General features: G+C 36.6%; 1 protein-coding gene across 1 annotated transcript; it reads left to right on the top strand.

The window, feature by feature from the left end:
* Positions 1–625: 625 nt before the first annotated feature.
* On the top strand, positions 626–26169 carry LOC121431696. The gene is made up of 5 exons (XM_041629349.1): positions 626–953; positions 9540–9615; positions 10974–11048; positions 11736–11863; positions 25561–26169. Exons 1-5 carry the CDS (start codon positions 860–862, stop codon positions 25890–25892), a joined length of 705 nt encoding a protein of 234 aa, XP_041485283.1. The 5' UTR covers positions 626–859; the 3' UTR covers positions 25893–26169.
* Positions 26170–27000: the final 831 nt, after the last annotated feature.

Genomic DNA, 27000 nt, shown 5'->3' on the forward strand with positions numbered 1-27000 from the left:
AGACTGTGAAAGGAGGATAAGAAAAATAACGATCAAGCCGGTTCAATCATATTATATCATCAATAAAAATAATATACACGGAGGAACAAAAGAATATGGTCTAATTTTAATACTATTTAAGTCACATTTATTTGCTTCTTCCCAGGTGAAAGATTTCAATACCTTGAAATACATTTAAGCTTTCTCTTTCCTTCGTGCGATAAGAAAAAAGTCCAATGTTTACTCTCACTGTAATATAGAGCATTATTGGTTGAAGTATTTATGTTACACAATAAGTTTTCTGCAATATTTAATGGAAATGGAAAATTGGAAATCATAAAAATTCCTAGCATGGCATAATTTCATATCAGTATGGGAATATCCCGGGGAATATTATTGTTTGTGTCTTGTGCAAATGCGACGTGTAATCTACATTTACATTTTTTGAATTTGATATTCACGTGATTTTTATGATAATCCTACGAGCAATGTCATTATCATTTATCCTCCCACGTGGCCCAGTCCTTAGCTCGGTTGACAAATCAACCCCTGGCCCCGGTGTGGATTACCAAATCCATCTTCATGATGATCAATCCCCACTACAATTTTATTTGCTTTTGCGCCACTTACGCTGAATAAGAGACAGTTGATTGGATTAGCCAAATTTCAGCTCACTTGGCTCCTGCTACCGGACCGGCAACGCTTATCCGCAGGCCGCGCCGGGCCCGGCGACAGCTCCGGCCCGCGATCGACAGATCTTTTTACAGTAAAGCTACATGTAGCTGTAGCCAAGCAGAGTGCCGCACCCATCAAATGTGTGATGTCTGGAGCTGGAAATTCCGTTTTATCATAGACTAGTTGATGACTCTATTTCAAAATCATGGGTAAAGGTTGCTGTGAAGATGGTTGCTGCAATTGTATTTGGAGATATTACTCACCTTTTGTCCGGACGTGTGGAGTTTTAGTCGGAGGAGGTGATAATTTTTTTCTGATTTCCTATCCTAGTATTCCTAGGCCTAGGCATGCTAGGCGGTGTTTATATATTAACTGCACTCTTCACTCCTCAGCTGAGGCTCATGCGGACAATTATTGAAATTAATAAGTTTTGATCTTGAAATATTCCCAACACTTTAACATGACTAACTTTAATGTGACAGATTTTTACTTCCAGGGTTAGCAGTTCTACTGGAAGAACATGACGTTGAAGATGAGGAAAACAAGTCGAACATAATCATAATGTTCGTCTTGTTTTCCAAATCTTCAACTGCGGCCAAATGTATTCATGTTTTTGTAGGCCAAGATCTAGACCCAAACTAAAAGCTTTAGTCTCTGTATTTTTGGTTGTTCCGCTGAACTGCATTGGCTCTACTCACTAAAATGTCAGAAATTGTAAATAAATGACGATTATTCCTGTCTAGCAAAGATCAAACCCATTCAGTGGCATTGCCATTGGGTTTGGAGACTGATCGATGATCCTGCAAATAGCAGAGATGCCAAGTTCAAAGACCAGCTATGCGTGAGATTTTCTGTGAATCTGAGTGAGATCACAGACATTATATGGGGATAGGCTGTGATAGTTGCGTGAGACAGAGATTTGAGGGGATGAACAAGAGTCCAAAATGCTTGAGTCTCACGCATAATGCGTGAGACTTGGTAGCTCTGAAATAGGCCGATGTAGCCTGCACTCAGACTAGGAACATGCGAGGTTAGTAATACTAACCTCGCACAACGCATGTGGTTTCATAGTGGACTTTGACGTTTTCATTCATCACACGAATGTGAGGGAATTAGAAACGCCAAACGTTTCAGTATTTCTCCACTAATGATTTCTTTTTAATAACTTTAGTTTAAAAAAACAAAATGAAGTGGAAATTATTTATAAAACTGTTTTTATCGCTTACCTCCAAGTCTCAACCAGGATACTCCGTTCGATCCGTCCTTAATACTGCGGTGGAAAGTACGCAAACAACAATCGAAAAGCAATTTTTCGTATCGAACATTCTCAATTCAAGTCGTCAGCGCGTAATAGGAAATTGTACCAAAAATCAACAGGTTGCATCTCATGTATATACTTATTGGTAAAGTACGCCATCTTTTGACAAGATGATGATGAAAGTGGATTGAACGAGCAAGAAAATAATGCTGATCGCCTAGAATGCAGCTAGCTTGCAACACCGTAAACAAAGGTACGGTAGGCACTTAAGAACCAAGTTTGAAAGGGTACTCGTAAAATTATGTCACTCTCGCGATGAATATTCATTAGATCCGGTTGTGCGTGTTCAATACAAACTCTCTGCATGCATGCACTCGGTGTGTATTGAACACGCACGACCACGATCTAATGAATATTCATCAGCCAGAGTGACATAATTTTACGAGTATCCTTTCAAACTTGGTTCTTAAGTGCCTACCGGCTTGGTGAATAATATCGCGCGCCCTCTTTAGGCAAAAGTTGATATCAACGCTGACCAGGAGGCATCTACGTGAAGATCACGAAAAATGCTCTTATTTTATTAAAACAAACAACAAAAGAATTCAACAAACGGTCCATATGGTTCGGTAAGTATTATAGAAAAATCATATTTCATAGCTATGATGTAAAGTCATAGTTATTTTAGTAAAGATGGTGTGAAAGATTCGCGTGCACCAGGTGCATATGAATCCTTCACACACGAGACGATTTGAAACCATGAGTGGATGTAGCCTAGACTCAGACTAGGAAAATAACTCGTAATATATCAAAGTTTTTATTCAGTTTCCAACTGATTAAATCTAGAGCTTGCATAGTTCTAGATCTAATTTTTAGCTTGAATCATATTTACCATCGAGACTATCAACTAATTTTTTCTTTAATAATGGTTAGACTTAGCCTTGAGAACACTGTGATGATATTTTTAGATATTTTTACATATACTTTTACATCCCAGATGTAATAGAAAAATATGAAAATATTATAATATTATACTATCAAAATATTGAAATATAAAAATATTAACATATCATCACAGAGTCCCGGGGGGGGGGGCACTTACATTGACGAGTAGATACTATGCGCGACCAAAAGAACACGTAAAGAGTATGTCTTTTTCAAGATAGGGCATGTTACACATAACGTAATAAGGGTGTCAAAAACACAAAAATAATGAAAAAAGGGAATCTATTTCGCTAGGAAAGTTATGAGTGTAGGGTCAATTATGCGGGGATGATAAGACAAGATTCAAATGTTTTATAAAGGATGTCCTTTTTGCCCCAACACTACGTGTTTAGAGTCCAATTTGCACGAGGTGTTGAAGGTGGGGCCGTACTTATTAAACCAAATGATGTGTAAAGGTAAAACCGACGACCGACAGACCCATGACATAACAATAAAATATCGCTGTACTTGTTTAGGGGTTCATTTCAGGGAATACTTGCCAAGAGTATCGTTTTGTTTCCAATACTTGTAAAGAGTAGGGTTTCTGACGCCAATACTTGTTAAGGGGTGCATTTTCAGAATATGGAAAATACGTGTTTAGGTGCTTTTCGAGACCCCATGGTCATGCATGGTGTCAATGGAAGTCCCCCGGGCACAGAGTCCTCAAGGCTAGGTTGGAACATTGCAAATTGCTCATTATTGAGCTGAAGTTGATGTTTGTTTAGGTGTAACAAATCTAGAAGTTTGCCAAGTAAAATAATTTTTTTTTGTTCTTTAAAATTATTGCCAGGGTTGGATTCAATTAATATTTTCAATTACATGTACAATTACAATAATTAAAGAAATGTTCAATAAATTACTTTTCAATTACAATAAGTACATATTTTTAAATCATAATTACCTATTTTGTCAATTACATTTTCAATTTCTACAAAAATCATATCTGTGCATAATACCACCTATTCATTTTCAACATAATAAAGTTACAGGGAATCTGACGAGATGAAGGTTTAGGTAATAAAGAGCACTGATTTTACCTGTTACTCGCAGTGACGCTGAAGCAGTTAACATGAAAAAGGTCATGATATTAAATTGTAAATTAAGTACCGGTATGTTTATTGTAAAGTAATTGAATGTAATTTAAAGTAATTGACAGTAATTGAAATTTGAAGGCAATGACATATTTTTTCAATTACATGTACGATTACAATTACTCTCCCATTTAAAACTTCAATTATAATCACTTGAATAAATGTAATTAATTACACACATGTATATAATTGATCTGAGCCCAACCCTGATTGTTGCTAAGTCCACAATGTGCCTTACCTCCTCTATTGTAAAAGAGGTTTGTGATTGCGAGACAACAGATTATGTGAGCAATAATCACGCAAAGTTAAAAGCCAAAGAAATGAAATAGGTGGCTAGACCACAGCCAGGGGTAATGAATTTTTGGATGATATCCATCCCTTGGTGACTACTATGATCATGATCTAACCCTTTAATAGTCTATCACGATCCCCTTTCACGTCCTCTCCATCCATTCCCTACTCGATCCTTGATTTTATCTTCCTAATCTTCAGTCTTTTTGTTCTGTATTTTTTCCCCTTTAGTTATGAGAAGGGGAGGGAGATGATGTCTGGGTGTTATTTTTTTAAAATAAAGATATTTTATTTCATACATTCTTTGCAGTTTGCACAGAGTGGATTGTACTTTATCAGAGAAGAGTATTTTGAAATCAAGCTTTGCTGCCAATTAGTATTTCATTTTTATTCTTTTACCAGTAATTGTAAATTTAAAGGGGAAGTTCACCCTGACAAAAAGATAATTGTAAAAATAGCAGAAAAAATAATAAAAATATTGCCGAAGGTTTGAGAAAAATTCATCAAATAATTAAAAAGTTATTAGAAATTCAATTACCGGGTATTTGATTTGTGACGTCATATGCGAGCAGCATTCCTACATGTACATAGCGAATGGTAAAACATCAATGAAATGTCATTTTCTCAGAAAATTGAAAATGGTTTCTCTGTACCTTTTGTATATCAATAGACAAATCATTTCACACCTGATCATGAATAGAAAACAAAATTAAGTCATCAGGAACTATACAAAGTTTCAAATTCATGCATTTTATATTACATGGGGCAGCTGCTCGTTTATGACGTCACAAATCTAAAACTTTGAACTCTAATAACTTTCTTACTCTTTAACGGATTTTCCTCAAACCTTCACCAATATTTTTCTGCTATTTTTACAACAAAAATTTCTTCAGGGTGAACTTCCCCTTTAAACCCATTTCACTAGCATTGCTGATCTGAGCCTGGTCTGCATCTTACCTGGGCTATTTTTTTTCCTTGCACCTGCATCCCAGAGTCTTCTGTCTTTTATTTGTCTTTCTTTGATAGGGTGGACTTCCTCTTCCAATCAAGATAAAAATGAATATATCTTGTATTTTATTCTCCTGTATATATAGGACTTTTAGATTTAAAATGATTAATTTAAAGAGCTACTAATAACCGTGAAAAGAATTATCATCTTTTTCATCATCTATGATATATTTTTTTGAAAAGAGAAAAAACAAAACACTTTATTTTAGATACACATATGTGTTTGATCGCCATGATTGAACATTTTGACTGGCTAAAACGATCATCCAGCCCTTGTCTAGGCTAGCACTTGTCATGTTGAAAATTATTAAGTATGGATAGAAAAAAATCACCTGAATATTGTATAAGTGGAATCTCTAAGTATCAGGCATATGTACTTTATATACACCAGCATATTTTCAGTAAGCTTGATTTCCTACATGTAAGATACTGTACTTTAATGAAAGACTTGCGTGTGTGCAGGATGTTTGATGCCATACATGGAGTTTTAGTGGATCATGTTTCAGGGTTTAGCTTCTTGGCTTTTAGTCTGGTGTAGGCCTAAAGTACAGTACTTAGCCAATGGGTAGTTTCTTCCCCATTTCACTTTGAGACCCTGTGTATACTTCTGGTTGTAAAATGAAGAATTGCAGTTTATGTAAATTAGTTTAAATTAGTTGTTTTTTCCTTTCAAGATGAATTTTTGGGATATTCATTTTAATCCATAATTTCTTCATCATGGTCTTTGTTTTGCAACTACTTCTAGATAGTGACCAGTCGCGATGCATGAATGATTATGAATAGTTATATGCAACAATGCATATTTTCAGACCTTGCTGTGATTATTGAAGTCTAGCGCGTAACGCTTCATTGATCATGACTTTACCCCCGAGAGATGAGATAATATGCTTTTATTTGATATACAGTTCTTAATATTTCAGTTTGTATTACAGATATCATAAAAGATTTTAAACGAATTGATGCTCGACTGCTGTTGCCCCATTGACTATTGTACAGGGGTGTAATTAGATTTCATTTCCTGTCAATATGGATAAAACAGCTGAAAAGGATCTGAATTTTATATGAAATAAAACCATATCTCATCTCTCAGAAAAAAATAAGAAATAAGTCATGATCATTGAAGCCTTGCCAGATATGCTTCAATGGTCACAAAAATATGCATGATCAAACTTAATCAATTAAAATCATTCATGCGTGACTGATAACAATTTGCAACAAGATGGAAAACAAAGACTATATTTTTCTCTTTCATATGATATATTATTTATTAGGGTATATACTACAGGTTACAATTTTTTAAATTTTATCATAGTCCAATGGTCCATCCACTTATTTTGCAGTGGTTTTAATGTACAGTCGAAAAGGATTCTTGTAGACGCTTTACATAGACCTAAATGATTTACTCTGGAGCTGCATTAACATCATGTGGAAAAACACATGTGTATCAGAGTGTTTTATGTACCCCCCGGAGGGGCCACTTCCATTGACGAGTGGATACCATGCTTGTGGGAAAAGCACCCTAAACACGTATTTTCCATATTCTGAAAATGCACCCCTTAACGAGTATTGGCGTGTGAAACCCTACCCTTAACAAATATTGGAAACAAATACTATTGGCAAGTATTCCCTGAAATGAACCCCTAAACAAGTACACCGATATTTTATTGTTATGTCACGGGTCCGTCGGTCGTCAGTTTTACCTTTACACACCATTATTTTGATTTAGTACGGCCCCACCTTCCACACCTCGTGCAAATTAGACACTAAACACATAGTGTTGGACCAAAAAAGGACATCCTTTATAAAAACATTTTGATTTAGTTTAATCATCCCTGCATATGTGGCCCTAAATACGTATATTTTTCCGAGCGAAATAGATCCCTTTTTTTCATTATTTTTGTGTTTTTGACACCCTTTAATATCACGTTACGTACATGTACGTAACGTGCCCTATCTTGAAAAAGACATCCTTTTTACATGTTTTTTGATCGCGCATGGTATCCACTCGTCAATGTAAGTGCCCCCCCCCCCATGTACCCATGCCTCCATGGTTTTGTGAGATTATGGAATTCGCATTGCTCTTTTTAAAGGCCTGCATAGTAGATCTTTGAAACAATAAGTGGTTTCAAACTGCCTCGATTACAGGAATCCCTGTAAAATAAGAAATTATCAAGGCTAAAAAATACCTGTTAATTATTTTTGCATCCACACTGCCCCGCAACATACATGTACCCTTCAGGATGAGTTCCTGAAGTTACATGTACAAGCATGCGCAGTATGGTCTGATAGAAAGCAAGCAAGGCGCAAGATTCAAAATTGCTAGAAATTCATATGATTTGCTTTCACACTGCTGAAATTCCTGTGACCTTGGAAATATCCCCTTGAAAGTTCTTGTAGTTTTGACAAGTTCCTACTATTTAAAGGGGAAGTTAACCCTGAAGAAAAGTTTATTGTAAAAATAGCAGAAAAATAATAAAAAATATTGGTGAAGGTTAAGGAAAATCCGTCAAAGATTAAGAAAGTTATTAGAATTCAAAGTTTTGGATTTGTGACGTCCTATGCGAGCAGCATTCCTACGTAGCGAATGGTAAAAAATCAATGAAATGTCATTTTCTCAGAAAATTTAAAATGGTTTTTACTGTGCCTTTTTTATATCAATAGACAAATCATTTCACACCCGATCTTAAATAGAAAACAAAATAAAGTCATCAGGAACCATACAAAATTTGAAATTCATTGATTTTTTACCATTCGCTATGTACATGTAGGAATGCTGCTTGCATATGACGTCAAAAATCCAAAACTTTGAATTCTGATAACTTTCTTAATCTTTAACGGATTTTCCTCAAACCTTCACCAATATTTTTTATTATTTTTTCTGCTAATTTTACAACAAACTTTTCTTCAGGGTTAACTTCCCCTTAATAACAGGTATTTCTTTCAGGGATATTACATGTAATTTGCTTTCACGCTGCCAAAATTAACTGGTATTTCTGATCAGGACAAACTTTCCACTCAGAATGGAATTGACGAGCTTCGAGGCGGTCTAAAACCATCAGAGCCGATCTTCGAAACTAATCTGATGGTTCTGACCATATGTCCATGGATACTACACAGTAGGATACCACTCCAGATGGTCAAACAGTTTGACTTGTAATTATCCCATTCTTGGTTGCATTTTTAGAGGAAGCCAGTCATGACTATTAGCATGATCATATTTCAGTTACTGTTTTGAGACATAAATGTAGTGTGCTTGAAATCTGTGACTAATGTATGCTTCCTCTGTGAAGTGCTTGTTGTAAGCGATTCTAGTAAAATGCATTTCCACAAAGTCCTCTTCAAATGATTCTTTTTTCTGATATGAAAATTGTTGGGGTAGGAAACCAGATCAAGTTTAGGGCGCACGCTTCAAAAAAAATGTTAAAGGGGAATCCAGCCTTGGCCATAAAATGTTGTATTTGGAAGGAGAAAAATAAATTAAACAGAATAGTGAAAGTTTGAAAGAAATTGGACAAGCGATAAGAAAGTTATATCTTCTTTAAAACTGAGATCACTAATACTATGTAGATTTCAAATTGGCAACTGGGTAAGTAAATTATGACAAGGGGCAAGGACAACTTTCCCATAGGCCATGTACTTTATAATCAGGGATTTGTGGTTTTCTCCTAAGTACTCATTTCCCTGGGGCAGTAATCTAAATATAACCCAGGTAGTATATTGTTTTTGGTCCTCGTGAAAGAAAAATATAATTTGAAATAAAACTTTTGGGAAAATGACATTTTAGCCATAATATGTATTGGAGTACATGGAAGAGTAGTCCTTGCCTTACATCACTATGACATCCCATATGCGGCCAATTTGAAGTCTCCATGGGTATAGTGATTACTAATATTTACAACTTTTAAAAATTCATAACTTTCTTGTTGTTTGTCCAATATTGTTCAAACTTTCACCTATCAACTTGTCTGATTTTTCCTTCCTTATAAAAGCAAGTTTTTATTTGGGTTGGATTCCCCTTTAACAAGGTGTTTTCATGTTGTGAAGTGTGTGTACACATATGGCATTTCTGGTCTGCAATTGAAATGAGACAAAAAATGCATACTCAATATTGTGCATAGTTTGTGTTTGTACATGTACATGTATATGAGTATACACATAATACATTTGGTACTTGGTAGTACAAAAAATAATGTATAGATCTTGGTGATACAAAACTGTAAAATTAATTTTGTTTATTTTTCCATTCTTATCTGTAGCACTATGGGCAATAGGCATCACACAGATATATGATGCTTCGACAGGGGAAACAGATTTATTCTTCATTTACATATTGTAAGTACATTTTAATTTAATCTCAATCTTAATCTATTTCATACATGTAGCTAGCTCTTTCTGTTTTAATGTAGGTTTCCACAAAAGAAGAGAAGAGAATCACCTTTTTATTTCTTTTACACTTATCAAGTATAAATCAACTTCATTGTTATTTTATAGTTTCAGGAAAGTAACCATCGAAAATGAACATATTTGAGGGAATATTGACTACGCATGGCTCTGCTCCCTGAAGGGGAAATAGTGGCAGAAGTGGTTGTCATAGCAACAATTTTTGAAAATCTTTACCAGTGCAAATAGCACATGTATGGAGCTTACATTGTAACTCTAAAATCTCTGAGGAGCCCTTGAATATTTGGAGCTCATTCCTTTCTAAAGTCTATTACTGAAAAAAGCGTAACGATCTTGAGACAGAATTTTAGAAGATTAGGACATTTTAGGTGGTTTCAAACTGCCTCAATCACAAGAAACCCTGTTAATTACAAGAACTTTTTCAGGCTAGAAATACCTGATAATTATTATTGCATTCACACCGCCCCGAAACATGTCCTTCAGGAATGTTCTCAAAGTTATGAGCATGCGCAGTTTAGGCCTATGGTCTAATAAGCAAGCAAGGCGAGAGATTCAAAGTTGCTAGCTCAGCAGCCACCCACGTCCAACTACACACTGGGCTTCCCATAATTTCAACTTTCAAGCTGCAACCTTGGAAAAATCCCTGCGAAAGTTCTTGTAATTTTGACAAGTACCTACTATTTTCATTTGGGGATATTACGTGTAATTTGCTTTATACACACTGCCAAATTTACCATGTTTTTTCTGATCGGGGTATATAGATCAGAGCAAATTCCTGATCAGAAAATGTCTAGAACTGATGAACTTTGAGAGAGTCTGACACCACCTTTTGATACCATGTTTTCTTCCCTTTCTCAGGGTGCTACATAACTTTTTAGAAGCACTTGTACGGTCGGGCAAGTAAATTTTTAAATAGTTGGAATATACTTGCCCGAAAAAATCCTTGAAAAAAAAGTTTACTTCTTCAAAAGAAGGTTTTGCAGTTTCATAAACCATTGACCTTTTTCTCTTTTCTGACATGAACTGATCTACCTTTATTGTTGTGCATTTCTTTTTCCAAAGTGATTTTATCTAGCCTTCCATGACCAATATTAGGGTCAATATCATATCAACAACCCTAATTTTGGTCATTCTACTGTGAGAATTCTGCTTGCCCAATTGGGCAAGAAGTTTTGGTCCTTACTTTAAAACACTTGCCTGACTCTAACTTTTACTTGCCCCGGGCAATCGGGCAAGTGCTTGTACTTTCTCTAAATTATCTCTTCTTTCTCTGTCACACACACATTCAGATTTGCTGCATTGGTTGTATCTCTCCTGGAGCTTATGATATTTATTGCTCCATGTTGTGACAACTGCTGTAGTAGGTACGTACAAATTGTTCTGTATTTATTTTATTTTATTGATTTATTTTATTTAATAGTTCATTGGAATGTTTTATTCATTAGGCTGGATTTAAGCCCCCTCCAGCCAAAGTGGATGATCTGAGCTGTCCAGAGCTGATGTTGCCATGACAATTTATTAAATTATCAAATATTTCATTCAAATATCCAAACTAACCAATGAAAATGTGTCAGTATATTGATAAGAATTTTTTCTCATGTTTTTTTTATATAATCTATGTAATAAAGGGTACCTTACCATTAGTCCATACCATTTTATCTCCGGGATCTTTATGCCAAAATGTAACTAGAAAAATATCAGCATTATGAACATTTTCAAATAGATACTATAACAAAACTGAAATAACAATGGAGTTAAAATTTTAAAATTTCTGGTAAGCATGATATGTAATCTTCATTCATAACATTCCTTTCTGATACCTCCGTACATGTATCAGGAGTCAAGTGCCCAAGTTTCTAAAGATAATTAGATTTTCATCAAACATTGATACATCTTAATTGTCATCTCTTATGAGAGCAGATGGCTTTACCTTGGAGGAGGGAAAGGGGTGGGGATGGAGCTACATGTAAGGCTTTCTAAAGCTTTAATGCTTCCAATTTATAGTCTTCCAACATCCATGATCGTCTATGTACATATTTTCTCTTCTGCAGAGATGGAAGGTGTTATGTATACTGGGAGTATATGAACTGGCTAGACAACTGGAAGAGGGCCATACTATATCTTCTCTTGTCCGTCTTCTGTTATATCAGGCACTCTAACGCATTAGCAATATTAGCAGGTAAATATGTTGCTTCAGTATGTTTCCCGTAATATGCCATCCATATTGGGGTAGGGGTGCGTAGGGCTGAGGGCAATTTCACCCCCAAATAATCCAAAAGCCCTTGCATCATTTGCTTTTATTTGGAAAGCAATATGGAAATGGAATTGTCAGGAGTAGGAAAATGGCCCTTGTGCAGAATACATGTAGGGGAAGGCGGGGTAAGTTGTGACAGTTTTTGCTTTTTGCATGTTAGAATTCATATGATTAATAATCTTGTCGAAATAAGTACCTTGCCTTGAAATTTAATTCTTCTGAAATATTTTCCACCTATATATAACTTTCTATCCCCACACTGGAAGTCATCGTGACCTTGGAAAAAAACGATGTCAAATGGCTCAACTTGCCCCATATATGGGGTAAGTTTGAGCCACCTTCTGGGGTAAGTTGTGCCACAAAAACGATGTACAAAATGTATGAGGGGAGAACCAGCATGTCATTTTTTGTTTAAAGTCTTTTCACTTGCTAATTCTATATAAATACTAACATCCTTTGAAAGGAAAAGAGCAGTCATGTAAATTTGCTCCTTTCAGCCAGCATTTCAATCGATTTTTATGGTTTGTTTGTTTTATAAGATACATTACCATAGGAATTACCATGGCTCAACTTGCCCCATGCTGTTTGGCCCAACTTACCCCAGTCCGAACTTAGTGCGATAATTTTGGATCCACACATTTATTATGCATCCATCATATAAAAGACTATGACAATAATGAAGATCCATACCTGGACTAATAATGTTGTTATCACGTCTTTATTATATTTAAAGACATATGTGTTTATAAACCACTAATCTATTTCACACTCTTTTTTACTTTTTTGGCTGAAATCCATATTTTCCCCTCTAAAAAACTACTTTTTGTTTCAAAGTTGAAAACAATGTGGTGGGGTTAGGGGTTATGCTATGGGTCATCAATACATGACACCACCACGATGTCTGACTCATTCATTATTGGCCTGGGGCTGGTGGCTCAACTTGCCCCTATGCTCAACTTACCCCGCCTTCCCCTATCCACTTTTTTTGTAGGGAGGGGGGGGGGGCTCGGCCTGATAAATGAAGAATTTCATTGGTTCTTTTGTACATTTCATGGAAGGATTTGTTGGTTGTTTAATTTGAAAGTTACCATTGTAACAGTCAGTAATATTCTCAGCCAATCAAAGCCAAGGAAAGTTGTCAGGATGACAAATGAAGCACTCACCAGACCCTGTCGATTTTCCCCTAGATCTATTCCTTGTTGGGGGTGGGGATTGGAGGGGGGGTCTATGCAAATTGGCTTGGATTAACATTATTGTGAGTGTGCCTGAACAGTACTGGTAGTTTATTAGAGTTAGAATATCATAAAGACGATGGTTACAAGTTTTCATTCAAGAGTAGACCAAGCGTTACACAATGTGGCCATTGTGAATTTTCAGGACGGTTATGAATTTTCATACACAGGCCTATCATTTGATCCACTTTTCTCGATCATATTGTATATGATTCATTACCTGTAAACAGACTTCACAATTAGTTTTGATGCATGAATCATTTATCTTGTCATCTGTTCTCTGTAGTGTAGAGTGAACTGAATTTGATGCATGCATCTATTTTCATTGTCCATAAAACAGGTGCTCTCATTATTACAGCTCGGGCCATACTGCAGGCCAATTAATTGCCTCAGTCATGATGATGTGTAGAGCTAGTGATAGAAGTATGAATGAATGGGCATACTTGCTATCAAAGCCTATTTACATGTACATACATATTGCATTTTCTGTAGTGTGTAGACACAAACCTGTGTTAAACATTCCAAACCTGTGTTTATCAAAACAAATAGTCTTAGAGGCAGATCTTGAATTCCAGGATTCAAAGTAAATTTCACCTTTTCAGCTAGTTTTGTAAGTATCACAAACCTTTCGATCAGACAGGACTTACTGATGAGCTTCAAAGACTATTGACATTTAGTATAAAGAATTCATGTCTCAAACCATTAAGAAAATATATGACGTCAAAATCTTATAGCGCCCTCCCTCAGAGGATATAGGAATATGCGTAAACAGAGTTGTCAGAGATGCGCCAGCTGAAGATCACCAACTTTAGCATGAAAGGCAAATGCCTTCAGCCTCTAATATGGGGGCACAATGATGTCAATGCTTGTATGTGACATCTATTCTTCTGAAGTTCTGATAGGCATTGGTCTCTGTTTGTTGCAGGCTTCTGCTGCTCCAACCCTCACATGTCGTGGTATACGGCAAGCCTGGATTATTTTTTTTTTAATAAATATACATATGCACATGTATAGACTTGATACAGTGCATGCACCTCTCATTACACAAGAAGCAAGTGCTTGCTCGTCATGTAAAAACGGGCAGATGAGCTTTACATGTACATGTAACAGAAAAAAATTACATGGGGGATCGGCATTGCTCACGAGAGCCCTGGGAAATTCGAAAGGGACCCTGAAAGTCCTATTAAACCTCCAGCTTATCGAAAGTTACAGCTTTAGGCAGTGGGTTGTGAAATATAGCCCCTAGAAAGTAAATTTTTTTTTTGGGGGGGCCTGATGTGTAAATGCCATAGCGTGGTATTTGTCATTTATTGTCTGGTACATATGTATCTGTAGTTTGTATGGAATCTAGATAAAAAATGGAGAGGGGGACATCCCCTGTTTTTCTCAAATAAAGATTAATACTAGCATGAATCATTAGGGTAAATAAAAGACCTTTTGCCACTTTTAATATGATATTTTACATTATGTTCACTGGCAACACAATATGCAGGCATACATTACAGAAATCACAATTAGGCCTAGTGTCTACTGAACACTTCTGTGAATGAATTACTGTAATTATGTACATGAAATAGCATACAACATATGTATGATACAATGCAGATATATGTATTATGCATATGTACCGGTATATCTCATAATGATTGTAGATCTTGTGTTGGGTTGTAATATGATTAATGTATTTACTTATCAAACAGGAATATTTGCACGAGGCAAATAGTTGGTGTGTCTGGAAAAAATTGCTGATATTAGTGGTGATAAGATTTTACAGTATGTTGTTCTACTAAACCTGATATAAAACACTTGGATTGAAAATTTAAAAATGAGTGTGAGAATGTAACTGGTACAAAGTAATCAATGATTTGCAAATTATCTGAAAGAATTAAATCTCTAGCAAATGATGCTGTTTGCTTCGCATACATTCGTAATTCCGAAGGTTTGTCATTTCGAAGGTTCGTATTTCTGAAGGTTCGTAATTCCGAAGGTTCGTTAGTCCAAAAACGAAATGAGGTTCGTAATTCCAAAGGTTCGTTAGTCCGAAAACGAAGTGAGGTTCGTAATTCCGAAGATTCGTCAATCCGAAAATGAAATGAGGTTCGTAATTCCAAAGGTTCGTTAATCCGAAAACGAAATGAGGTTCGTAATTCCAAAGGTTTGTTAGTCTGAAAACGAAGTGAGGTTCGTAGTTCCGAAGGTTCGTTAGTCCGAAAACTAAATGATTAACGAACCTAATTTCATCTTCGGACTAATGAACCTTTGGAACAACGAACTTTATTTCATTTTCGGATTAACAAACCTTTGGAACATCGAACCTTATTTCGTTCTCAGATTATCGAACCTTCAGAATATCGCCACAAATGTTCGGATTAACCAAGGAGTTACCAGTGCTGGTAACTCCTTGGATTAACGAAGACTTTTACGTTTTCGGATTAACGAACATCGAGGTATAGGCAATTTACGTGTTTCGGAATTACGAAGTGTAACCGTATGCTTTACTACTGCCCTCTCAAAGCAACGTCAGGGCATTTTCTATACAGTAGTTTGGGCATTGAATTTGTATTGGTAAATGATAAATGTCAAAACTGTATAATCATAACAGCATTGGAAAGTTTTGGGAGCAGATGGGGGTACAGTCTGACCTCTCTTTTCCGGCCTCCCCTTTTCCGGATCTCTCTATTATCCGGACGCACACTTGCCGAGATTTTTTTTTTTTATTTGAATTCAATCTGGTACATGAGAAAATGAGACTTCAATTTCAAGTTGCCCATTGAAATCCATTGAAATGCTTAATAGTACACAGTTGGCAATATTGTATTGCCCAAGCAATACTGATTATTGTATTCATGTGCAAGAATGCCAATTTTAGTTTAGAACTGTTCATCATTCGCCTGCTGGTTAAAATTCCGGATGGAAACAATTATGTACATACTACCCTGGGGGCCACTTCCATTGACGAGTGGATACCAAATGCGTGCATGACCAAAAAAATACTTAGGAAGGATCTCTTTTTCAAGATAATAAGGGTGTCAAAAACACTAAAATAATGAAAAAAGGGTATATATTTCGCTAGGAAAACTATGTGTTTACGGTCCAATTGGCGAGGGTATAAAAAAGACTAAAACATCTTTTTCCATTTTCCCCCAACCCTACGTGTTTAGGGTCCGATTTGAGCGAGGTGTATGGGGTAGTACTAAATCCAATAAAAGTAAAGGCTAAGCCGACGTCCGTGATATAACAATTGAGATATCGTTGTACTTGTTTAAGGGGTCAATTCAGGGACTAGTTGTCAAGGGTTTGTTTCCAATACTTGTTACGGTAGAGTTTCACACCCCATGGTCACGCATGGTATCCACTCGTCAATAGAAGTGCCCCCCCCCCATCTTGCTACTACAATGTAAATCTTTTTGCAGTATTGCGATCTTCTTTTTCCATTCCTGATTTGCTTGCTTAATCCTGAGCAGTTTGAAAGGCACGCAGTTCAAATCATTAGGTGGTTTCAAACCGCCTCGATCACAAGAATCCCCGTTAAATTACTGGAACTGTTTTCAGCTAAAAAATACCCATTAATTATTCCTGCATTCACACCGCCTGGAAACATACCCTTCGGGATAATTTCCTGATCATAAGGTGGTTTCAAACCGCCTCGATCACAAGAATCCCCGTTAAATTACTGGAACTGTTTTCGGCTAAAAAATACCCATTAATTATTCCTGCATTCACACCGCCCGGAAACATACCCTTCGGGATAAGTTCCTGAAGTAACGAGCATGCGCATAGTATGGTCTGATAAGCAGGCAAGCCGCGATATTCGAAATCACTAGCCCAGCAGCCACCCACGGCGCCGGGCCCAACGACACGCTGGGCCAAAAGTTCCTGTAATTTGCTTTCACATCACCAAAATACCTGCGACCTTGGAAAAGTCACGAAAGTTCTCGTAATTTCGGCAAGTACCTACTATTTAGCGGGTATTTTCTTTTGGGGAAATTACGCGTAGTTTGCTTTCACATTACCAAAATACCTGGTATTTTCTGATCGGGGTAAATTTCCTGATCAGAGAATACCTGGAGCTGACGAACTTCGAGGCGGTCTGAAACCACCTATTGTAGTCATGTACATACTGTACACCCCCCATAAAGCTAAGTGATGTGCCGATCAGTGATAAGGCTGGACGAATATATTATCATTAATTTTTGTATTGAAAATCAATCGAAACGGGAATATTTCCATGTAATAATTGAGTGGAAAATTGTGAATAAAAAATCCCAACTTTATACAAATACATGTACATCCCAATGATATGAGTTTGTATTCTGGATAACTTTCCATCTAGATCTGTTAAGCTCATACTGATTGAATGATCTTCATCTTTTACCTCTCCCTATTGCATCACCCACTCCTTTGCATCACCCCTTTCTTCATTTGAAATAGAAAAAATCAAAATATCTTCTTTTGAGCCAACCTTCCTTGAAAATGATACATCCATCTTCCTCTCGCACCATTCCATCAACCAATCAAAATCATCTCACCCATCAAAACCATTGTGACATCATTACCATATGATTTGGAGTACAGTGGAATGATTTTTAAAACACCCCCCTTGTTTGTTTTCTCTCTCTTTCCCCCTCCACCCCACCCCCTCACACCTTACCCTCCCTACCCCTCCCAGGAGCTATAATAGCATGCCTGGGCGTATTGTACATCTTCCTTTTTTACTACGACGGCTACACTGAAGAACAGCGTGCCGCTCATCGAGCTAATTATAGACACCTTAACATCTAATGCACTACTAACAACATGGACTCCATCTAGGCCAGTACTAACATTTTTATTTGGATCAATTCATACTTTCAAGCTTTAGACCATGTTACACCAAAATAATAAACACGGTGCAAAATCAAGTCACCAATCCAAGAACGTTGACGGTTGACCTGAAAAGCCAGCCTTCTGTTACTTTACCAGGTCAAGTGGTTTTTATTTTTTACAAAATTTGGCCCCAAATTGAATGGGTCTTTGGTGCCTCCTTTGGATTTCCAGCACTGAAAACTTGCTGGGGTACAGGGGGGTGGGCTGGATCTCATTGATGACTGTATATCATTTGAAATCGGTAAATGATGTGAGATTAATTCTTGTCTTCCGGAAAATGAGAGGTCCAGTGCTCATTTAACACCCCAGCCTGCTACATGGTCCTCATTAAAAATCCACATGACATAAAAAGGTCAGGACATCCTGGCATATATTTTGGTGTAACATGAGTCTTTTTTGCACTAAATTTCTAATTCACTTGTTGAATTAATATGATTTCTTGTACATGTAGTTGTGGTGGGTTGTAATTGGTATTTGGTTTGGTGGTGGGTTACGTTATGATTTGCCATACTTAAAAACTGTTGTTTTCAAAATCATAGTCAGGGCTCCACACTAACTTTTTTTCTTGGTGGCCCAAACAATCTACCAAAATCATCAATTTCATATTTTTGGTGGCCCTAAAACAATAGAATACATTACAATTTATCAAAACTTTGGTAGCCCAACCAGGCCACCAAGTGTAGGCTTTTACAAAATTTTGGTGGCCCGACTCTCATTTTTGGTTGCCTGGTCACCGGGCCACTGCTAATGTCGAGCCCTGTCATAGTGCTGCAATCAATAAGCAATTTGTATTTGGTTTCTCATGTACATTGTAGGTGAAAATCAATAAAAATATTGCATGTTATATGTTCATTGCCAAGAGGAGATAAATTTGATTAGAAGGGTAATATCCCAGCAATGAATGTAGATTAAAATGGTGAGTGTCATATTCCACATTATGTGAACTCGTTGCTTGTACTGACAGTAAGTAGCGCTACATCATAATATTTCATAAATTATTTGCCAAACATTGTTAAAGTCTTGATGTTTAATTATGAAGTACTTGGATTCAATTTGTGCAATTTGTATTTGAACTAAAAATGGGATTTATCAATGCATACATTGTAACAGAATTTTCAAATCAAATATAGTTGTTCCTGCCAAGTTTGATAGAAAATGTATTACAATGTATGTCTTGATAATTCATTTTCATACTCCATGCACTGGGGGGGGGGGGGGATAGCAAGTTTTGAACAGGGTGTACAGTGATTTCAAAATAATAAATAAGAACTATTAAGAATGAGCATGTATTATCATATCCTACTCATTATCCTTCCAAAATGCAATTAACAGGGTAGAAAATAAGCCAGGGTGCGCTGACAGGTGATTTTGCCCCGATTATAGTTTGAGTCGTTCCTAAATATCCTCAAAACCAATACCGTTTGGGGCAACCATTTTCTTCAAAATTGCCCCAAAATCTGCCACAAGTATTTTAAGGATTTTTGTTTGACTTCATCAAATTCTGGAACATGTTCCTGGGTGCAAAATGAGCTCTGCAATCATTTTGTATTTATTCCCATAGATTTGATTTAATTTGATTTTGGTACTCAACACCATAAAAATCATTCTTAATAATATTAAGCATTTGAATGCAAAGTTTATTTGATACATTTGGGAAATTCAGCTCAACTTGATGAAACACACTGGTCATTACTCGGGAGAGATTATAGGGTGGGATGTCTTATTTTTAGTAGAAGATTTATTCATGCTTACACTCGTGTGTAACATACTACTTTATGGTACATCACAGAGTTATTTTGAAAATCAAATGCTTAATAATTACCTTAGGTTTGAAAATTGTATGTAAATCAATCCTTTCGAGGCATGTTGTATATTTAACATGCAATATTCAAATGCATGTAACAATATTGTAGTGCAATATATTAATATGGATATTTATTTTACCTACTTGCTAGAATTTGTCTTACTTGTGTACTCAAGTGTAAACCGAGGAGAGATGATAGTGAAAAAAAACCTGTTGCATTGAGGGGATTATTGTAACAATCATCTTTTAATTTTAAACTTCCTCCACCCATTCCATTATTCATATCTTCATTTTCACATTTTTCATTTTTGGACAGGTGGACTGGAGGATATAGATAATACATTACAATTTCGCAGTTAAAGCTAAATGAAAGTAAAACACTGATTTCGTGAGAAAGTCTGTGAAACCAAGTTTAAATATTACTATATCATTGTGGATCTACATGTAGATCTGGTACAGTTACATAAACTGAACTTTGTGAAATCATAAAATCTAAGCTGAAAAACAATCACACTTACATGTAAGATCGCCAACACTGATATGCACATGTATTATTATTGCTGAAATAAAGACCTGACGGAAGTGCGTGATTCTGCGCTTATTATTTCTCAGCAATTACACAATTTCTTCCAGAATCCTTTGGTACATATTTTTATTCATACAAACAGACACTTTGGTGGTCATTATATTAGATTCTGTAAAAAGTCATTTTGAGATCGTTACCACAACGCATTTATCTTTAATTGTAAGGGCACTCCATGCAAATTTGAAAACTCAATTCATAACAGGCAAAGCTTTAAGTGATTCCAAACATAAAAATATGACATTACCCCCCCCCCCCCCCGCCCTTACTGAAGACTACCTGTAGTATATTAAAAGAGAAGTCAAAATTAGAACTGAACCCATTTCATAACTAAGACTTGTTATAATGCACAATTGTTATAACAAGTTTACCATCAGCCAATCAAATCAAAAGATTTCAGTAGCTTTTCACTGTAATTGCAAATTTATTTTAAAGACTTCGGAACAAGCTCCAGAATAGTGAATGCATATTTAAAGAATACATCATTTATGATTAATAACTACCGGTAGTTCATGAATGAAGTATATATATATATATGTGTGTGTGTGTGCTCCCAGGTACTGTACATGTATAATATTACCATCCCTGTATTCATATTCCAAGTTTAATTTGGCCAGACAGCTCTTTAGAATAAAGTGCCTGCCAAAGTATTATATCTATTCGTTTATTTCCATCGTGATAACATGAAATGATATTGTCAGGGTTACTTTTGCTGGTAGTGTATTTTGATAAAATTAGGCCTCCTGGGATAAGCTTTCCATATGGAAATATTTTTGAAGCAGTAGTTTGTTTCAATCCGCCCCGATCATAAGAACCACTGTTTAATAAATTATGAGTACTTTTTTAGGCTAAAAAGTACCCATTGATTATTCCCATATTCGCGCCGCCCCGAAGCATAAACTGAACTGGGTTTTAAAGTTCTTGAAGTTATGAACATGAGCAGTATGGTCTGATTATATTAACAAGCTGGGCGCTTTTGGGTCATTCCATGCCAATTCACCCAATGAATGTGCAATTTTGCACCCCGACCGAATTCGTTGTAATTTGGTATACATAAAATTCACCATGGCCCAAGCACAAAACAAAAAAATTAGTCCAATCGGTCCGTCGGTTCTCGCGCTACGGCCCGCCCTTTTCTCCTTGTTTTGACAAAAATGGGCGTGACCTTCAACTTTCAATGGCCACTGCATTGTTACGTGTTGACCAATTTTCATGAAACTGGTACCATTTGATAGGAAATTCAGAGAGGAATCCCAAACATGCATTGAATAATGTATTGGAGCAATTTACAAGGTCACGACCTTTGACCTTAACTTTGACCTTGAGTTTGACCCCCGGACAAATAATTTTTTAACTTGATTTTCGTGTATATTAATTATTGGTATGATATTGCCAAAATATGTGAAAATCAATGATGATATTTTATTTCTTCACCTTTAAAAACTCTTCCAAAGATACCATGAAATTTCACTCTAGTCCCACACACTGATATTCATGTTACTAAAGTGTTTACCAGTTACATGATTTCTTCCAATCTTAAGTTACAACATGCAAACACATGAAGGAAATTAAGCTTAATCAGTTTACAAATAAAAGATTAAATCTTTATGCTCATGAATAGGTATCTGTTTAGGCATTTATGATTCAGCAATATATATCATATACATATACAGTGTATATACATGTATATATTTTGATGATAAAAGTGAAGACTTTACTACCATGAATATATATGATATATTGCCGAACATCAAAATGAATATATATTGATGAACATCAAAATGCCTAAACAGATACCTATTCATGAGCATAAAGATTTAATCTTTCATTTGTGAACTGATTAAGCTTAATTTCTTTTCATGTGCTTGCATACTGTAACTTAAGATTGGAAGAAATCATGCAACTGGTTAACACTTTACTAACATGAATATCAATGTGTGGGACTAGAGTGAAATTTCATGGCATCTTTGGAAGAGTTTTTAAAGGTGAAGAAATAAAATATCATCATTGATTTTAACATATTTTGTCAATATCATACCAATAATTAACATACACAAAAATCAAGTTAAAAAATTATTTGTCCGGGGGTCAAACTCAAGGTCAAAGTTAAGGTCAAAGGTCATGACCTTATAAATTGCTCCAATACATTATTCGATGCATGTTTTGGATTCCTCTCTGAATTTCCTATCAAATGGTACCAGTTTCATGAAAATTGGTCAACACGTAACAACGCAGTGGCCATTGAAAGTTGAAGGTCACGCCCATTTTTGTCAAAACAAGGAGAAAAGGGCGGGCCGTAGCGCGAGAACCGACGGACCGATTGGACTAATTTATTTTGTTTTGTGCTTGGGCCATGGTGAATTTTATGTATACCAAATTACAACGAATTCTGAGACGGTCGGGTGCAACCACTGGGTGAATCCAGATGGAATGACCCTTTTCGAGACCCCATGGTCGAGCATGGTATCCACTCGTGAATGGAAGTGCCCCCCCCGGATAGGACAGTGACGTTCAGTGAATGGTTGGTGTGGTCAAGACGGTTTTATTATCTATTTTGTATATTTTTTGTTTGTTTACCTTACCAATTAAATTAATAGCATTTGTGAAAGCATGATTGATTGTGATTTGCCTGTTTTTTGTGAAGTTGTATCTTTCTTTTGTTTGATGGCCCTGCATAAGAATATTGTCAATGTTGCAGTGTTTTAGTAGATCCTTAGTCGTAAGCACATGCATCACAAACTGATTTGAAAGATTGAATTTGTAACTAAAATTTATTCAAGATATTTTCTTGCAACATCCCCTACATGTATAGTCTGTGATGGTGACAAATGCAAATAGCAGCATGCATGAAAGTAACACACTAGGTGGTTTCAAACCGCCTCGATCACAAGAATCCCCGTTAAATTACGAGAACTTTTTAAGGCTAGAAAATACCCGTTAATTATTCCTGCATTCACACCGCCCCGAAACACATCCTTCGGGATAAGTTCCCGAAGTTACGAGCATGCGCAGTATGGTCTGATAAGCAGGCAAGGCGCGAGATTCAAAATCACTAGCCCAGCAGTCACCCACGCCGCCGCGCCCAACGACACGCTGGGCTAAAAGTTCCCGTAATTTGCTTTCACATTGCCAAAATACCTGCGACCTTGGAAAAATCCCCACGAAAGTTCTCGTAATTTCGCCAAGTACCTACTATTTAGCGGGTATTTTCTTTCGGGGAAATTACGCGTAGTTTGCTTTCACATTACCAAAATACCTGGTATTTTCTGATCGGGGTAAATTTCCCGATCAGAGAATACCTGGAACTGGCGAACTTCGAGGCGGTCTGAAACCACCTACTCAGACTTTATCACCACTTTGTAACACTAAACATGGTCTCGAGTAGAGTTCAATCATCACTTTACGGTAAAGGGGCATTTGGAAGTGCAATCTATCACCATTGGTGATTGATGGCCCATTGCAGTGGCAATTGCATCTGAAAGGGGGTTATTACATGTTTAGGGGATATCCCAGTTCACGAAGATGACCTCAAGATCATCTCTTTCATTTGAAAATAGTCTTATGGGGCATTATTGTGAAAAGAAGTATTTTAAAAAGCAACCTTTTTATTTCAAGTTGCATATGAAATGGAAAGGGGGTGAGAATGACCAGTTACGGGTATATGTGTTGACTTGTGTGTACATGTTTGTGTGGGTTTGTTTGGAATTGCTTAAATCCATTTAAAGTAAATGTGTCATTCAACTTGATGTTTAATGATATTTTGGGGGGCAAAAGTTTCAAGAAACATGTCCATGTACATGTATGTACAATAGGTTGTACTGAACCAATATTGTTTGGTAATAATAATAATAATAGGCATTTATATAGCGCCATCTATCTAGAAATATTCTATTCCGAGGCTCGTTGTTATTATTATTACCCCGGCTTTAGCTCGAGCTGCCTCTCAGCGCTCATGCATTCAAGGAATTAATCCTGCCGGGTACCCATTCACCACACCTGGGTCGAGTGCAGCACAATGTGGATAAATTTCTTGCTGAAGGAAATTACGCCATGGCTGGGATTCGAACCCACGACCCTCTGTTTCAAAGTCAGAAGACTTATCCACTGGGCCACAACGCTCCACTGGTACAGGGGCAGATCCAGGATTTTCCAAAGGGGGGGGGCACATTTTTCCGGGGATATATTTGACAAGCAAAAAAAAAAAAGGCCTTCACTTTCAAAAGGGGGGGGCACACTTCTGTTTTAATGCCATTACAATTTCAATTTTGCTTCAAAAAAGGGGGCACGGGCTGGCTGTGCCCCCCCCCCCATGGATCCGCCAGTGATTTGGTATTAAGTATCAAGTATTTGGCAATGGTTGGATGGGATGCACCTACCATAAGTCTGTCACTAAAAAGAGTCCACGCCAAAGTTTGGAGACATCAGTGAGGCGAGTAGCTGTAAAATTTTAAAGGCACTATTTTCGGCACATGCAGGCCCATTCTTTGACCCGCCAATGATGAGTGCATCCTGTAATTCCTATGATGGCTGGATAAACAAGAGCAGGGTTCCGTAACACAAAACTTAGCAATGATCGTAGAACATTTTTCTATGATTGATTCCATAGACTACAATGTACAATCAATCGTGAAGATCAAGCGTACGATCAATCGCTAACCTTTGTGTTAATGGGAACTAGACCGGATACCTCCTTTGTCAGATGGTAAACGATAAAGTAGAGATTCAAACCCCAAATTGTCAGAATGCTCTTGAAGTAACATAAGAGCCTCTAAACATAGCATGTATTTTTTATATCCGGGTAATATTTCCAATACAGAGTTGGACCCTGACAATTCTATCTTGTGTCTCAAATTTTCGAAATAATCTGAGCTTTCATTCTATTTAAAGATGACATCTCATATCTGGACACAAAATGTTTCTTTCCTTAAATTGATAGTGCATTCTTGGTCAGCTTGCATCATGTAGATATTTATCTTGCTTATTGAAAATTGAAAATAAACAGCTAAAGCTAACGTTTCAAATTGCATTGCTTAAATGCTGGATGAATTCTAATACCATAACTGTTTGATGGAGCATACAGGGGATTTTACAATGTAATTTTCACAATCAATTTTTCATTCTATTTCTGCTATATCAGGAGCCATACTGGATATTCTTGCAATCATCTACATCATCCGCACCTACCGCATCAGCCCTGAGGACCACGACCCTGAAGCAGATTCCGGATCGACCCGCATGGGGAGCCGCACCTACGGCAGATTCCACAATGAGGACGCTCAACGGGGGATGAGTTCCCCCAGCGTTGCGGGATCGGAGGAGTCGGGCCCACCCCGCACCCTCGACGGACCAAAGTACGAAGCAGAGGCACGGTATCCCGGTGGCAATGTGCCCAACCCTTTTGAGGAAGAGCCCAAAGATGAAGACGTAGCTCCGGAAGGTGATGCAGGGTTGTCAAGATACCCTCCTTAGTACTTAAAGAATATTAGACACCTTTTATAGATTAATACTGTTTGTATCTTGTTTTTTGTTTTATGACATGTCAAAGGTTTCACACAGCCATTTTTGTCAGTGATACCGAGTGAGACCTCTATTTTCTAACATGGCAATACCTGTACAGTGATAAATGGTGAAGTTTCAAAGAGCCTCTAGAGGGAAATGGCTTTATAGAGAAGGTGCAGTCCTGAGCATTTGATTTGGACACCTTCTATAAAATTTGGCCCACAGTTACGTTGGTGCAACCCCCTCCCCCCAAAAAAAAAATAATAATAAATAAATAAAATGGGCTTCCCAAACTGCCATGTCAATCAACGTCCAGGAATTCAATGCAAGTTCAATTCACAATACTAGGGATATATTTTATAATCCTTTTGAAAAGTCCTTAATTGAATTTTTTTACCCTATTTTCATAGAAAATCATAACAAAACTAACTGAATAATGGAGTAGGTTATGAACTGAATGTAGTATTATTGACTGTAAAAAAAATTACAGTCGATTTTGACAGCAAATGTGCCAAACTGCGGAGGAAGTCATCCTTTATCAGATAAGGTGATTCCCTACAGAATTGAACTTTTTGTGATCCCTGTATAACCTGTTTGGCTTGTCTGGTAAAAAAAAATTTCAATTGAGATGGTGTGGTATGTCTTTCTTCATGTGTATTGACCTTGATTCACACAAAAAAAGTGAGGTAACTAGATATATGATTTTTTTAATAGCAAGCACTAGTTTGCATCAACCAGCAGTTTGAATTATTATTTAATTTTTTACTTTTGTCCCTATATAGATGCTTTTAATGACTCGTACATTAGAAGAAAGTAATAAGATTATTTCTTGTTACTAAATAGATTAATTCCTATGCAACTTACGTGCATCTGTCATTGATACCATTACTCTCTAAACTCAATAGAATTCCTAGTCATTCTAATAGATTGTGGTCAGGAATTAATCCAAAGTTGAAATTGGAATTCAATTGAATAAGATTGAATTCTAAAACTATAAGATTGAAAACTTCAGTCTAACTTTTGATTGGTCCGTGATTGCAGTCTGTTTCAATCTAAGGAATTTAGAGAGTACATTGAT

This window comes from Lytechinus variegatus, chromosome 18 (genome assembly GCF_018143015.1).
Source record: "Lytechinus variegatus isolate NC3 chromosome 18, Lvar_3.0, whole genome shotgun sequence".
Taxonomy (NCBI): domain Eukaryota; kingdom Metazoa; phylum Echinodermata; class Echinoidea; order Temnopleuroida; family Toxopneustidae; genus Lytechinus; species Lytechinus variegatus.